This window comes from Apteryx rowi, unplaced genomic scaffold (assembly GCF_003343035.1).
Source record: "Apteryx rowi isolate R43461 unplaced genomic scaffold, aptRow1 scaffold_811, whole genome shotgun sequence".
Classification (NCBI taxonomy): domain Eukaryota; kingdom Metazoa; phylum Chordata; class Aves; order Apterygiformes; family Apterygidae; genus Apteryx; species Apteryx rowi.
This window is the reverse complement of record NW_020451107.1, coordinates 1-17,502: the sequence shown is the minus strand read 5'-3', so window position 1 is coordinate 17,502 and position 17,502 is coordinate 1. Positions and strand designations below refer to the sequence as shown.

Here is a 17,502-nt window from a genome sequence, read left to right as displayed (position 1 = left end):
GCGGATCCGCCCGCGGCCGCGGGCCCAACCAGAGGAGGAGCCTCCGCCCGGCAGCGAGGGGCCCGGGCTGCAGGCAGGGGAGGGGGAGAGCCATGTCCCTGGCGGAACGGCGGCAGCAGGAGGAAGAGGAGGGTGAAGGGGATGGGGCCGGCGCGGGGGAGGAGGTGGTGCAGATCCGGCTGGGGGACAAGTGCTACTCGGTGTGCAAGAGGAAGCTCATCGAGCAAAGCGACTACTTCCGCGCCCTGTATCGCTCGGGCATGCGGGAGGCAGGGCAAGGCCAGGAAGAGCAGCTACTGCGCGGGGGGCTGAGCGCTCTGGGGCTGGAGCTGGTGCTGGACTTCATCAACACCTCCTGCCTGGCCAGGCTGGAGCAGGAGGAGGGGGGCGATGAGGAACCCTCTTTGCTGGAGGAACTAGTGGAGGCTGCTTCCTACCTGCAGGTCACACCTTTGCTGCACCTGCTCCTCTCCCAGGTGAGACTGGGCAATTGCTTGGAGCTGCACCGCCTGGCTCAGGTCTACGGTCTCCAGGACTTGCATGATGCCTGTGTAGACTTCATGGCTGCCCATTACCATCAGGTGCTGCAGATGCCTGATGCTCGGCCACATCTCCTTCTGCCCCATGCTCTCCAGCAACACCTGAAGGAGAGGCGGATGAGGGGCACTGCCACCCTTGTGGCCATCGGGGACTTGATGGGTGCCTCCTCCCTGGCACTGCCTCTGGGCTGTCACCCTCAGGTGGAAGCTCCCTGGTCAATGCTGAGGTATGATGAGGAAGCCCAGAGGTGGCTGCCCCTGGCCAACAACATGCCCCCTGATCTGGTGAACGTCCGAGGCTATGGGTCGGCGATGCTGGACAACTATCTGTTCATTGTCGGGGGTTACCGGCTCACCAGCCAGGAGATTTCGGCTGCCCATTGTTACAACCCTTGCCTAAATGAATGGAGTCAGCTGGCCTCAATGAACCAGAAGAGGTAACCTGTGCTCCCTGAAATACACATGTCCATGTATATTGTCAAAATACAATCTGTTGAGTCATGCAGTGTTGACTGGACTCAGAGTTATGAGATGTTATTCAGGCCTGTCTCTGTACCGTGAGTCACCAGTGTGTGTTGCATCATGTGATGGGAAGGACTGCAGGGTTTGGTTATATGTTTTGGCAGTATGCCACTGGATAGGCCTGCAAACCTAGTCCTTGCGGATAACAGTCATCCAACAGCACAACACTGCAGCCTCCCTCCTGCTTAGTGACTTGTGCCTGACACGGGTAGTTGCTGTAGCAAGGCAATGGTAAGGAGGATGGGGCTGTGTTGCATAAATGTTTGTGAGTAAGGCCTTAGCTGCCGGACAGTGCAAGCTAGGTGTCATCTGAGGAGGACTTGACTATCTTATTGCCTTCCGTTATCCATAATTCTTCACCTCAGCATGGTGATGGGCTCCCACTTTTAAGTTGGAGCATACAAGGAGGTTTGTGAAGCTAGTCTGTCCAAAAAGCTGCCTTTGCTGGAAATAGAAACGCATATTAAGATAACAAGGATAGAAAGCAAAGATAAAATTCTCCTTTTAGTTTTTTTCATGGTGTGTTTTGACTCCAGTACTGTACATGACAAGGTTTACTGTTCTTAGTGGGAGTGTGCCGTCTGTCAGAGCTAGAGATGGGTGAAAAACTTTAATTGGAGCAGTTTTTCATTGGCTTGTAGTTTCACAAAAATCTGAATGTTCTGTAGACCTGTGTTTCAGTGCAATATTCACCAGAAAAAGAGTCAGGAAAAGATTGTAAGAAATTTCTCATTTTATGAGAGTATTTTGATCTGGTAGACTTTCATCATTTTGATCATTTTCTTTTTTTCCTATATCTTTTTAAATTGTTTGTTTGACATTTGTGTTTGTGATAATATTCACAATCATTTGTTATAGTTTAAATTTGAAAGTTTAATAGGGAGCAAGGCCTGAGGGCACCCCAAGAACAGAGTCCCATCCCCCTGTCCAAGGCAGGATTCACTCTACCTAAATCAGTTTATTGCAGGGTTATCAAAATGAAGCCTTTTACTTCACTGAAACAAAATGTTTCTGTTTATCCAGCACGGATTTCTTCATTGGTTCCATTTTTATGAAAAGTATTTAAACTTTTATCTTCTCCATCTGACTCAGAACTAGAACAAATAAGGATGCTGGAATTCGCCATAGAGTGGGAAATCTCTTGTCCAACCAGTAAATTTAATGTTCACCAAATAGCAGAGACCCTTGCCAGTCACTGTGCAAGGCATGTATACTATGTATCTGTGTAGTAAAACTGCAGTTCTATTCCAGAGAGCTTGCAGCCTAAAACCCCTCAAAACAGGGGTTTGACCTAAAATTGTTTCTTTCCCACTCCACCCTTTTTTCATTTTCTGTAGTGCTGTGAGAATTCAACTAAAATTATTGCATCTGTAATCAGTCATTGGAATTGATGAAAAACACAATGTTTCTCTGGTTTGTTGGAAGGGTTTTGAAGAAAAAGTCTGCCGTGAAATAAGTATTTAGATTTTCTAAGTACTTTCTTATACACTGTAAATGCCTTTTGGCAGACTAAGTTCTCAGAGCTTGAGCCTATAAGCAACCTTCACTGAGGTGCCTTTGAGAACTGAGCCATTTTAGTAGGCCTTGAGCTTGCAGTCTTGACTGCATGAGCATGACTGAGAGCACATTGGCCTTAGTGAAAGTTCCTGAAGGGATCAGCCCACACAGTGTCTCCTATGGAAATAAATATTGGAATACCACATGGATCAAATTACAAGATCGAAGCATTGGTTTGTATAATGTGCATAGCAAGTAAGATGTTATTAAATGTGATGATTCTGCAGCATGGCAAATAAGGACTTGTTAAAAATTGCTTCTACAAGGCCCTTTCTTCAACTTTCAACCTGGCTGTTCAAACTTTAGCCTAGCCTTTTTTTCCCACATTTTCCTTTTTTTCTAGGATGTACAATCATATCAGAAATGAACAAATGGGTATCTTCTCCTTATATTTCTATTTACACCTGTACTACCATATCGACTTAATCTTTAAGCTCATCACAGGTGACAGCAAGATACTCCCTAGCATAGAATTTCACATTAGCAATTCATTGCACAAGAGTAATCTGCAAAAGGTTATTTTTGGAATAGTTCAATAATAAGCCAGGAATGTTTTTGTCATGGAAGCTCCACTGACCCCTTCAAAAAACATGTCAGTGACTTTAAGATCTTCACGGAGTCTCAACTCTTAAGTTTTTCTTTTTCTTCTTTTTTTTTTTTCTATTTGAAATAGTCTTTCCACACTCTTGATGCCAGATTGACCAATTTAACATTTTGTGGTCAGAATACAAGAAGGTATGGCCTATGCTTTAGGAGCTAACAGCAGGTAGAATCAGGGAGTTTACATTCAACAGGAGCAGCACTTATGCCTGTCAGCTGTAGATGTTCTGCAGTTGGAGCTGCAGTTTACTTAGCATTGTATTTTTAGTTTGTTGTGCTGTAGTCAGATAAGTAGGGCAGTTGCCTAGTGTGCTGCTTGGGAAACAGAGTTGTGCAACACTGTCAAAAGAATTTGTCATCCCATGTGTGATCCCGTGGATCAATTTTTATGTACATTGAGGCAGGGTTCTAGTTCCCATTGAAGCTGGTTTGACTTCAAGTGACATTCTAATAGTATCTAGATTTTGCCCATATGAAGGGATGCATTTGCCAGAAGAGAAGGCTGAGGAATTATGGAAATAATTATGTTGAGTTGCTTCTAATATAAGAAGTCTCTGCCCTTAAAAACCTTGTAAATTCTATAATATTTGTATCTTTAATTATTTACATTATTATCATATAGAATCCCAGGTTGTTGGGATTCTCTGTACATGCACAGAAGAAAGAGATTCTAAGTAGAAGACAAAAGCCATTAAATGGATACTGAATACTTTGTAGTCATTCTGATTCATGTTATAGCTGTTAGTTTTCTAAGTGTAGAGGTCTTATTACCATAGCTTCAAATTTGTCCACAATAGGTGACTCCCATATTTTATTGTTGTGATACTCATGTAAGCTTAAGAAAACTTATTACTACTACTTATTATTATTATTATTAGTAGTAGTATATTATTCCCCTGTTTTTGCATGCACAAGATAGATAAAACAGTTTGCTCAGGCTCATATAGGATGTTTGCAACTGATTCTGGAATCTGTCATCTTCTGAGAATAAATCTGGTGCTGGTCACAAATAGTTTCCAGATCTCTGATCTTTTCATTTGAAAGGTGCTGCTGTACTTGCTGTCCTGCTGTACTTCACACAACTACCTGGACTTTTTTTGAGGAAGAAACTTCATGTAAAAGTTGCCCAAGACTACTTGTGGGCTTTGGGGACAGGAAGATAACAAGGAGCTTTGAGAACTGTTCAAGTAATATACTTGAATGCCTTTCCATAGTTTTATTTAAATTGATGCTGTCAGTTGAAATTTACTGTTTAAAAATAAGGTACTCATAGGATTTCTACTGCATGTGCCCATTTCAGCTGTATATTCCATTTTTATTTTCCCTCAGAGCATTCATGATAGGTAAATATTGCAGTCTTGGAAGACCCTTTAAGCCCCTGTCTGGGATTATACACATGCACATGGAACAAGATTTTTGTGAGCAATCTGTGCCTGAACTGCTGCCACTCTGGGGACTTTTGCAGGAGTATAAGAGGGGATATTCCTAGAACATGGTAGTGGTTTAGGAGAACTTCTCTTTCCCCATCTTTTCCTTTTTTTTTTTTTCCACTCAGAATTACTCTGTGTTGGGTGAAAAGAGACTTTTCAAAGATTTTCAGATTAGAAATATTTATGTCACATTTATCACAAATGCATCACACACTCTGCCAAAGCTAAAGATTGGCTGCAGTGTGCCCTGCAGACTCAAATAAGGAATGTAAAAAAGTTGTTCCTACAAGAAACATAGAATGCTTTTGAATTGCCCTCATAACTGTGCTTTCATGATTCTTCATCTTTGCTGTAAATGCTTTGACTCTAGAAGGAAGAAATCATCGGATTTATGGGGAACTTTGAGGTTAAAATATGAATTATTGGGCAGGAAGGAACCACGGGATAATTAGTCAAACCTTCCTGCTCTCTGGCAGGGTCAAGCCTACCTTGCAAATACATGTCAAATTTGTTCTTGAAACCCTCCAGCAGTGTAGATTCCAATCTCCTTCCTTCCAGGTAAAAGTGTTCCCAGGCTTAGCTCCCCTTCTAGTCAGAAAGTCCTCTCTAATATCTAGTCTAACTTTTTCTTGTTACAGAATGATATCTGTCAGCGGACAAGAAGAATGCTTGCTGTCCTCGTTATAACCACTCTTACGCTAGTCTCTTACATATATATCATATGGCAGTTAATTTGGCCCAGAACAATGTGCTTTTTTTGCAAGATGTTGCATGCTATCTTGTATTGTTATGCACTCTGACCCCCAGATCCTTTGTATTTGTCTATTAAATTTTTTTCTTCCTTCCTGTATATAATGCTTTGCATTTGTCTTTATTGAATTTCACTGTGATAATTCTGGGCTGTTTTCACAATTTGTCAAACTTATTCTGAACTGGTGATCACATCAGACCTCAAACACATGCCCCTTTTTCCCAAGAAAAAGTTTCAGTGGGTCTGCCTCAGCTGTAAGGCAGGTTCACCTGGCAGTCTTGGTCATCTATTTGTCCAGACTGTTTGAACTATTTGCAAGACTTCTTTTTTTTTTTTTCCCCCTAAGCAAAAAGTTGTTAAAAAAAGTTGTGATTTGAACTATTGTAAAATCCCACAGCTCCTTCTTGCTTGTGTTCCTGGGAATCCTTTCAGAGGATACGAGGAACTTCAGAAGACATAGTTCACACCAGCTCTTGTCCCAGCAAGAAGGGTACACACGAGGCCTCGCATTTGGAAAGCACTTCTGATCCCCCAGGTTTAGGTAACTCATTGATGTGAGTGGAGTTGTATCACAAGTGAATTTGACTAAGTCCAGTTATTTCTAAGCTGCAGTCCATGGAACACTTGCTAGTTGTGGAGAGCTGGCTGGTTGCTCCATGTTTGCTTTCCTTGTTTCCAGCTGCTATAACACATGTGTGTACAAATATACTAAATATTTCCTAATGTCTGTTTTCCATATAAACACCTGCTGTTACTTGCAAGGAAGGGACAATGGCAGAAGTTTTTCATGATAACATTGAGCAGTTGTCCCAACTATTCTTATAAAGTGTGCTAATGGCAACTTATGGCTACCTTTAAGTAAACTGGACCTTGTAGTTAATACATTCCAGAAATCAGAGATGTGTGCACCGAACATCATCTATTTTAACCAGTGTTGAAAGTGGTTAAATGACTCAACCAAATGATACAAATGCATGTGGCCTCCTTCTAGAATAATTGAAGTTGAAAGTTGTACCATACATCTTTCACCACATCGTTTTCCCTGCGCTTGCAAGAAGCTATTCCGTGATATGAATGCTGTCAGGCAAAAATGGTATAAATGACTTCCATGCAGATAAAAGAGTAAGAGGCTACGATTAATGGGTGACTAGAGAAGCAAGTGTGAGTTAGTAGACCAGATTTCTTTTGCTTTGTGACACTGCATGCTTGTCTTGTGAAGTTGTCCTCTGTGGCAGAGCTTTTACTATGCTTAAAAAGTGCCTTGAAGATCTTGGGGATAATGAACACTATCTGTGTGCAAATTAACTAATTTTATAAGCCATAAATCCTGCACTATCTCCATCATAGCACAGACATGGAGTGACAGGCTTTCTAACACATTTTTGATTTTAAAGGATTATTTAGAAATGCATGTATTCATATTCTGCATTTTTGTCCCTCTGCTTATTTATAGATTTTTTTTTTCTTCACTATAACTTTTAGACCAGGTACATTGCTTTGAAAATCATAATGTTTTTGCAAGTAATTATTCTCACTATTCTCACCCACTATTGATTGGCATGTTATTCTGGATTCTCTAAGATGGAAAACATAATTGCTGAAGAGGGCGATGAACAGAGTGACCTAATCATAAATCTCAGCAAAAAAATGAGTAAAAAGCAATTTCTTCCTTCAAAGGAGCATTTTAGTTTCCAAAGCTATATCAGGATGACAAGAACAAAATGATTCCATCTGGAAACAAATTCTTTTTCCAAATATATTTAATAAAAAGAAATTGCAGGGCAGCCTGCTGCTAGGCAAGGTTCATTTTGTCCAGACAAAACCCTGCAAAAGTACTTAAGCGGTAATTTTTGAATCTTGGATCCATGCAGAATGAAATTCACTTTACTGCTTAGCAGGCCAATGCAAGGCTAAAGCATCACTTCAGTTTAACAGACATAATGCAGTGCCTCATTTGACTTTGTGCTTATCTGTTGAAATGACTTTCATACATTTAGTTAATTGAAATAGTGCTTAGTAAAATCTCATAAATTTGGCTTCAAATGAACAGTACGAAAGAAACAGTCTTACTAGGCAATGAGCTAGACTTACTTGTAAGAAAGACTGTTTCTGAAGAGAGGAAGGGCTGATCTTCCATAGCTGGAAGGAATTGATAAGCATACAGTGCCACCAACTTCAAGCCCTCCGGTTTGATCCTACAAACTTGCACCTTTAATATCCACAGACCATTTACAGCTACAAGAATACTGCTAATACTCATTGACACATTCATGAATCTCCTTCCCCCTCACTTCCCAGATCCCTTTTGAGACATTTCTTTGTTTGCTCTGGATTTTCTCTGCCTGTATTATCTTAAAAGTACAAGATGTAAGGCTTCTTGTCCTTCAAGTGATTAGAAAATTACTTTTTGTCATGTGTGAAGTACAACAGCATAATGGAATAGACTAAGAGAGAAAAGAATGGGACATTGCCTATGAAGCAGAGTGTACTTTGTTCAGCTATGGGGGGGGAACATTCATTTACAAATATGTCTTGGTTCAATGGGCTGGAGGGTGTATTCAGTAGTTTAAATTAATGCTGCATAAGACACAGGAGTTTCTCTTTTTCTGTCTTTTGCAGAACATGATTCAATGTGTACAACATTAAATTTCTGTTTATTAGGGTTATTAAAGAAACTAATTCTACAGATTAAGACTGGTACACATTCACAGGCATTCACCAAGTCTTGTTTGAAAATCCTGGAATTTTAACTAAAATAATATCCTTGACTGTGTGTATATATAATACATTTTTATCTACTATCCTCAAGGCACTTTACTAAAAGCCTAGTAAAAGTGAGACATCCACTGAACACGTTAGTTAACTAAACAGTTTGCAGATCAAATTGTGATAGATTGAAATCCAAATAAAATATTAATCAGTCTCAGCATCATTAACTTCCAGAATGTCACCAGTATATTCTGTGGACACAGGCACTGTCACAAGCAATTACAGTGTATTTTGGACATGCACTGAACAGTTCAGGTGCTGTAATATATAAAGCGATGGAATATGTTGAACATGATGAATATGTTGGAGCCTTGTTAGGAAGAACTGTCTTTCCTATATTTTTCTGTATTATCTGTTTAACCTATTTCAATGCTGCAATCTGCGTCTTTCAGGTCCAATTTTAAGCTTTTGGCTGTAAACGGAAAGCTCTATGCCATCGGTGGTCAATCCCTTTCCAATGTGGAGTGTTATAACCCAGAACACGACTGGTGGAATTTCGTAGCATCCATGCCAAACCCTCTCGCAGAATTCTCGGCTTGTGAGTGCAAGGGCAAGATCTATGTTATCGGAGGATACACGACACGAGGTACAAAGCTTCTCAGTTCTTCTTTTTAACCTGAGTGCTTCTAAGGTGCAGATCATTTTCTTTTCTTTTACAGGAAGCCTTTTAAACTGATGTAGGAAGCTGTGTAAAAATAAATCACTCTTGGAAAATAATTGACAAACTAAATCAAAAGTTTGCTCTGTCATACAGGCATCGGATTATTATTTCAGAGCCTAATGATAGGGTTTCCAGTCATGGCTGACAAGTATATACACTTTAAAACTAAATATTTGGGGTGCTGTTCTTCTGAGGGAAGTGAGCCTTCTGGAGTACTTTGGCATGCAGTTTAGCCTTCCTCTTTTTAAATTTTGGTCATAAAATAGAAATAAAGGTCTCAACAGATACAGTTTTGTTTACCTTTTTAAATACCAGTTTTAGAATGGCAGAAGGAAAGATATTAAGAAAATATCTGCCTGCATTAGTATTTCTCATATATTAATGTATGTCATAACCCTTTCACTGTAGCATTTCAGTGCTTCACAGGCAAATTGAAGCTATAGGTAAGATTTTCAGTATTGAAATAGCTTAATGGAATAAGAGCTTAATGAGGAAGCAGCATTTTTAACTTACTTCTTTTTTGCACACTGTTTTCTGAGGGGATCATACAGTAGGAATGACTTGAAGTTGCACTCCCTCCTGACAGTTCTTTCTTTATGCAGTGGAAAAGCAAGCCACTTAAAAAGAGCTCACATTTGTTCATTCCTTAAATACATAATGCCATTCTTTGGGTGAAATACCATTTTTTCAGAGGACTAGAAGTCAAAAAATTTTTTTCGTGTCAAATGTTTAGTATTTACCATGTTTTCCTAAATTAAAGTTCCTGTGTCTAAGTCTTTACCCACTTCATTTGACCACAATCATTTGAAAAATTTGATGTTTTCCAAGTGCAGGGTAAAATTAGAAGAGAGATCATTCATGATTCAGCTTTTGCAGCGAGTATTGCAAACAAAGCTAAACCAACATTAGAGCAAGCTGTCCTTTTCAGTGTCACAGTCTGTAGAGATGCATTTTGACCCCTCGTGATTCTTGTGGCAATGATAACCTTCAGTGGCATTTTGTCCAGCCTGTTCTGACCCAGAACCTGATGACCTCCCCGAAGTAAACAAAAGATATCAGAGTGCCTGTCTCCATGTGGAGGAGCATTCTGTAGTGTGCTCTTCAGTCCTGGTCCTCTCATCATCCCCACTAAAGGACCTGTGGGGTGTATCATGCTCCATGATGTCCTACATGTTCAGGTGGACTAGGACTGAAGGGTGTCCAGCACAGGACACTTGCTGTGAAGCATTCCCTTGTCCTTGAGACAAGGGAAGAGAGGAGACTGAAACATGGAATACTGGGAAGACTCATTGTTTCTAGAGACTGGAGGTTTGTTTTTTTTTTTGTCATTTTTATCTACAGAGAGTGAATAGGTAAGAAGGAAAAAATTCTGATTTGGTTAACAGTGCTACAGGATTATGGAAGTACCAGCTTTTCTTTTCATTTCCCCTCAGCTTTGCAAGTTGTTTTGATTGTGCTTGTGCTGTTCTTTCTTCAGGTTGCCTCCTCCTGGTGTTATGGAAAGGAAGATCAGCATGTTGCTGAAGCAGATCCTAATCCTTTAAAGTTCAGTAACATAGCATATATTGTCAGGATTGCTGCTGTGTGTCAAGCTTCTTATCTGGTATATTCTACATGTAGTTTCAGTTGAAGGAGAGTCAACGAGTTATCTTGCCTTTTCCACATCTTAGGGGATTGCCACTGACATTCAGGGTCCTGTCTCAAGAGATCTTTTTTTAAAGTCTGTGTTTAATGGAAACAGGATAGTAAAACAGTATAAAAATATGAACAGTGGATAAAAACTAGCACATTTAGGCTTATATTTAAGTTCAAGTCCATTCATGACAACAGTCAGGCTTGTTCCTGTTATAAATAAAGATCCTTTCCTGAATCAAGGCCTAGGATCCATTTTTCTATGACACCTTGGCTTAGGACAACGATCAGACTTAGAAACAAGAATTACTGAAATTACATTGGTGATTCAGATTCCAAGTCATGCAGATGTTGGAAAGTGTTAAATCACATCCAGCTAGCTGAGACACAGTGAGGCTCATTTGCTGTTTCATTCTATTCACCAAATAAAATAAATGCAGCAATTAATATGTATTTTTATGTAGTGTTTCTATGTATACCTCAGTAATTCTGTGGTTTTGGTAGGTTTTGTGGATTTTTTTTTTTTAAATCTGTGTACATCTTTCTTCTGAGACTGCACTTTTCAAAAAATGGCAGGATCTGAAATTTCCCTCTGTAAATTATAATGACCTTCTTGAATAAAGACTCTCCTTCTAAGGATTCTAGGATTTTAGTTGTGAACCAACAGCATCTATCCTGAGTAATAAAAGCTCCATGTCAGGAACTAAAATGTTTGTTTTGTATTAGTTTTTCTTCTATGGAAATTAAAGACCCAGGCTCTGAACTGAGCAAACTAGGGCCATATCACAACAGATTTCCATTTCATATGAATCCCTCTCACACCATAGCACCTTTTTCCTAGGAAGATTATTACTATGGATAGACATAAAAACTTAACTGATGGAAATGTGGGTTTTTCCCCCCCTAATGAGTCAGAGAATGATACATTGTTTAAATAAAGAGATCATCCTTGTGTAAAGCTTTGATCAGCAGTTTCGTAGAGCGTTACCATGACTTTTTTCCTCTTTTTTCCTTTATTTAATGAGAAGTACACGTTCAAGAAGACAGTACGAAATAATAAGCAATGACTAATACTCATCACTGGCCGTGCAAATGTTATAGCAGCATCTTCCTAACCATGCTGCTAATGCACTCCATTCATGACAAACTTGATATATATATGACTATTTGTGCCTGTGCCCTTACATAACTTTGCCAGTATTTCACCATCTGCTGTTCCACTTGTGGGTTCATCTGGAGTTTGTCATATAGAGTAAACTTGTAATAAGGAACAGGTTTTATTAAAGACCAAGCTGGAGTCTGCAAGCATGTTATCGCTTGTCATTTGAGCTTGGATTTAAGCTCAGGTCTCCAGAGATTGAAACTGAATTTACTAGCTAACTTGGGCCCTGTGCATTCTGTGCTAATTTAGTGAAACCTTGATACAGGACATAGCTAGGGCCTCCTCTGCACCACAAATCAGAGAGATATTGTAAAAATTTCATAGAATAACAGTATTATAAATGGATGCATCTACTGAGTTGTGACTGAAGTACTGATAGGGCCTCAGTCTTTTTCTATCCTCTCTCTGATACTGTAGCCTGGAGTGCCTGGTTCTTAAAGGATTTTGACAACGTGTGTATTTCTCTCTTTAGGAGGTACTGAAAATGTGCCCTTAGGTCATCCACACCACTTGCTGAAATGTAACAAGCTTTATGAATTTTATTACTTAAAACTTTGATTTGTGGAGTGAAAGGCAAAGTATTAAGTTAAAGCTGGAATGATAAATCATCACCTGGCAACCATTAATGAAACATACTGTGTCTGTAATAATTTGATTCATCTGTGATCACTGGTGGAGAGCAAAATATTGCTCCATTTCCTTTTTCGTAAGAAATTCTTAAGTATCAGTCAAAGACAAAACTAAAAGAGGAAGTTAACAGTTAGGGATTATTCAGCTAAAATCCCCATTCCCAGACCATTTGCATCATATAATCAAAGTGTCAAAAGCAGCTTAATGTTTCCCTCTGCAAAGGAAAAGAATGTTCAGGCTTTATTGTCAAGGGAAAACACTTGCAGTTCTCAATAATCAGAATTTCTTCCCTGTTCTGCTACACCGTTGTGCTGTGGAGGGACGTGTCGGCAGTCTGTAATACTGGCTCATACGGTATTCAAGGAAGAAGAATCCTCCCCCGTGAGTACATTCTAATATATTTATTTATTTATAAATATCTCTCCTTTGTTTCAGACCGGAATATGAACATTTTGCAGTACTGTCCCACTTCTGACTCCTGGACCAACTTTGAACTGTGTGATGTCCATGTTCGCAAGCAACAGATGCTCTCTGTTGAAGAAACTATATACCTGGTAGGGGGCTGTATTCATGAACTTGGACCAAACCAAAAATCCAGCCAAAGTGAGGATGTGTTAACTGTGCAGTCTTACAACATTGATACCAAAAAATGGCTCTACCTCAAAGAGAACACATCCAAATCAGGTCTTAACTTGACTTGCACTCTCCACAATGATGGAGTTTATATAATGAGTAGGGATATTACATTATCTACAAGCTTGGAGCACCGGGTTTTTCTTAAGTATAATATATTTACGGACAGTTGGGAGTCACTAAGACGCTTTCCAGCCTTTGGACAAAACATGCTGATCTGTTCTATGTATTTGCCTGACGTGCGAGAAGCGTAACTGCATCAGTTTTTTCTTCTCAGGTCATTAATTATTCTTGTAAGAAGTATTGCTCCCTCTAAATAATTCCAGTTTTAGAATGTAATGTGGTTGCATAATGTAGATATAAAATATTGATTCTGTTCTTAAAAAATGTTGCAAAATCAAGTATTAAGAGAAATGCTTCCAGAACCATTTTTAAGATTACAATTTTAAAATGTTATTGTTTTGGATTTAAATGCCACCTAGAATTGTTTGCAATCTAAATATAACATTGTTGTGTTGGTAATTGATAATGGACTTCCAAAAGCAAAACTGATCACTCTAGTTTTATTCTCTATCTTAATAGACAGTTTAGAAGATAAATAAGTATGCATAGTAGAAGTGAAAATAATTTAATAAAGTAAATAATCATAAATCTAAGAGAAACCACAAAGGGCATGAATAATTTTAAGACAGTTTTTATTCAAACTGTGTCCTGTTAAATGCACAATATTTAAGGTTGTTTATACTCTTATGGTGTTATCTCTTCTACAGAAACAGGTGAGATTTTCAGAGATGTCAGCAATTGGCATACCACTGAGAAACATGAAATTCCCCTGAGTTATTTGTGATTAAATGCTTTGGCAGGGATTCGGAGGATTTGCCTAGAGGTTGAAGATTGCTGGTTGGATATTAGCTGATCCTTTAATGGAAGTTGATAGCATTTATTCCTGCCATTAAGGTAGAACTAAAAAGGCTGTAAATTCAGATGGGAAAGTTTGCTCATCTTCAGAAAGGTTTTGTGGTTTAGTTAGTTGTCCTGCTATATTTTGAAGTACTGAGCATTAAAGATCAAATTAGAGAAACAAGGAAGCAGATGCTGGCAACAAGATACATGTTAGAAAACTGCATGAGCCACCACCACAGTTGCATAGGCAGGCTCTGCACCAGGCACATCCAGCTTGATAATAGTCATCTGGGGCAAAACGGGAGACAGAATCGCTTGGTATGGAAAGAACACAGCAGGGATGCTGGTCCTACACTAGCAGTTTCTCTGCATGAGAAAACAGAGATTTAATTCTCCCAAACAAGCTCCTAATACATGGAGATGCCTTTTTTAACTGGGGAGTTAGGAATCTGAATGTATGTGTAAGTGTTCATTCTCTTGGAAACATAATGCCCTGAGCAGCTGCTGTATTATGACAGCAGCATAAGACCAAGCAATGACACTTCTGCAATGAAAAAACAAGGTTACTTTCATAAGATTCTGAAGTGATATATTTTTAAATGTTTGATTTCAGACGTGTTTTAGAGTAAATGTTAGCAGTGTGCCTCTGTCTGATGATAAATGAATCCCAATCACATTATGTTATTTGCTTCCCTTCATTTCTTTTCAGTACCAGATTCAGTACTCTGCATCCAAAACTCACCTCAGATGGGTACTGGTAGAGAGACTCACATCTGAGTTGCAGCTTTCCCTTGTGTAGCAAATTAACTGCGAAAAGGTGTCACTCCCAGATTTGCAGTGTGATCTATCTAATCAACTCCTCTAAAACCCAGTAATTTCCTAGTGCAGGTAGCATTGCAAAAACTATGACATGGTGTTTTAGGTATCATCATTCTTTTCACAAGAGCCCCTTCCCCACTGGGTTTATGTATGTGTTGTTTTCAGCTTCCTATGATCAAATGACTACTTTGAAAATCCAGAGAACATGTGCAAATGTAGAAGAGAAAGACAGGTCACTGTAAATAACAGGTGTGGTTTTGGGACCCTTACATCAATCCATGGTGCAAATTCATCAGTACTGACATCTTCTACAATTACAGATCAAAACGGTTCTTGAATTCAGTGGTAGTACCAGGCTGTAATAATGCTAAGTGGACTGTATTACAATAAGCTGAAATAAATATTAAATTTAAAAAAAAAGCATTATGGAGAAGTATGCAGTGTGGGTGGCCCTCCACACCTCAGGAAAAAAAAATTGTAATGACTGTCCCATACCCTTCTCATTTTCTTACCATTACTTTAATATTTCATGTAAGGCACACTTGAGCAGCTTCTGGGCAAGGAAGACTGGCTAAGACTCCCTAATAGTAAGTAATTAAAAAATTGCTGCTTAGCTAATGGAAATGTTGTTCAGTGATCCAATGTGCTCTTTCTTCTCTGTTGCTGGGAAAGAAGTCCTAAATTAAAGACAAATAAGCTTGCTTTGAATGACAACAATATAAATTTCAAGTTATGGGCCTTGTACTTTGATTGACTGGAAATTTCTGAATGTTAATCCTGGTCCTACTTTTTACTTACTGTGTGGCCTTGGAGCGATAATTCAACTTTCTTTCATCTGCATCCCCAAATGTAATATGTGGGTAGGAATATTGATCCTGTGGGGACACAAATTGTTTATTTGGTGTAGTAGGGTTTGTAAAGTGTTTTGAACATGAGAAGAAGTATATATATATGCTCACTGTTGTAATTCTTTACATGGTTATTAAAACTGCTTCTTGAAAGGTGTCAGGATAAAAGGCAGCAAGTAATCACACTTTTGTCTCTGTTAACTGCCTTCACTACAAACTGATGTCTACTTCCAGTCTGGTTTTTTTTCGATTTTTTTTTTTGGTCATATAATAGCCTATAGTTTGTCTAAGTTTCTTAGTGTTCTCAAGTCTGTATCCAAATTCAGAACTGCTGCTTTCCTGCTGCGTCTGGGATATCCAATGTTTGCATATCCCCTTTTCATCTTCTCTGTCTCATGAACTGATTCCACTAGATAATGACCAGTAAAAGCTGAATATGGTAGAAGATGATTTGAAGTTGAAAGCAGAAAGAACAACAGCCTCTAAAGTCTTGAGGGAGGAATAAATGGAAAACTCTGGGAACTTTAGTCCCTTCCCATAAAATAGAGAAGTTTTTAAAAAGGTTGCTCAGATCCAGGCGAAGGGAGAACATAATAGTTTCTTCCTTTCTGGGAATGGTTTGTGGTTTTCAGTGTGAAATAAGAGTTGTGTGGGGCTTAAGTTTAATCTCTCTGGCCAGTTTCCATAGGTTTCCCTTTCTGCCCTGTCAGTTGACCTTTCCTGGGCTTAATGTCTGTGTTTTCCATTCTTTGAGGTTTTTGTCTTGCTACATCAATACCCAGCCTGTTTTGTCAAAATTGCATGGTACCAGTTTGTTGGTCTTTTCTATTTGTTAATCTGCTTTTCACAGTGATCTATCTATCGATCACTGTGATGAAAGAGTGAAGTAATTTGTAATTCAGGTAGAACCTTTTCATTTATTTAATTCTGGGCTCTTGGAAGAGAAGTCTACAAGGCTACAAATGTTTTTTGTTTCATTTAATCCTCATTTTAGTGTGAAAAGATGCTACAGATATTCCGAGTTTGAGGGAATTGATCTGTGTCAGTAATGTGAGAGAGAACAGAAGGCACAGAGTGTATGACATTTAGTACATAACATGCTCAAAGCCCTTGCACAAACAGAGATTAATCATTCCTATCGTCCCTGTAAGGTAAGATACACACTGTAAATGGTGTTAAACCAGAGATGATTCTTGGGGTACCTTCAGTATTACCAATGAATTCTTAAGCGGTTTCCAAGAATCTTTTTCAGAGGGCAGAAACCTGCAGCATCCATGGTAGGTTTTATTGATTTTGCATTTACAGTGATGACCAAAGGGTGGCTCCCCATACCCACAGTAAGTCTTAGGAACCAGAACAAAAGCTGTAAGGTACAGGGAGTTTCAAAATCTTTCTCCACTATATTGACACTGAGTATGTTTTCTATCTAATCAACTTGGAACCTGTTTCAGTGTAATTTGTGCCTTTTTTCCTAAAAAGGAGAGTGATGTTTGGAAAAGGAGTCTGAATTTCGTGAACTTTTAAAATTGGTATGCTGGTTATATGTGGTATATGGATTTTTTTTTAATCTAAGAATATTGACATTACCAGTAAACAAGTGTTATGTGTGTCCTATGAATATCAATATTTTCTAAAGTATGTTTCAGTTTCTTTGTGGCAATTAGAAGGGTGAAGTACCTGTATTTTCTGAAATGCAAACTCTCTGCCTTTTGCAAAAGACAAGAAATCACTGCAATTACTCTATTCTAGCAAAAGGCAGAGTAGTCACTGTTCGGTTTTAGAGTATCCAGTTACACAGTGTGCCACACATCTTCAACTCATTGATGCTTCATTGTGGAAGATGTTCAGCACCTGACCTAAAATACTGCTTGTTTGTTGGTACTTCTACAGCTCTTAAAGATGTAATAGTGAATGTCAGCTCTCCCAATCCTACTTCTTCACTCCTATTTTTAGAATCACAGAATCACAGAATCACAGAATCACAGAATCACAGAATCACAGAATCACAGAATCACAGAATCACAGAATCACAGAATCACAGAATCA

General features: G+C 39.0%; 1 protein-coding gene across 1 annotated transcript; it reads left to right on the top strand.

Annotated features, from left to right (window-relative positions):
• The first annotated feature begins 92 nt into the window (after positions 1 to 92).
• KLHL42 (kelch like family member 42) lies at positions 93 to 16,995 on the top strand. Its single transcript, XM_026089418.1, has 3 exons — positions 93 to 976; positions 8,561 to 8,754; positions 12,689 to 16,995. The coding sequence occupies exons 1-3, from the start codon at positions 93 to 95 to the stop codon at positions 13,138 to 13,140; spliced, it is 1,530 nt and encodes a 509-aa protein (XP_025945203.1). The 3' UTR covers positions 13,141 to 16,995.
• Positions 16,996 to 17,502: the final 507 nt, after the last annotated feature.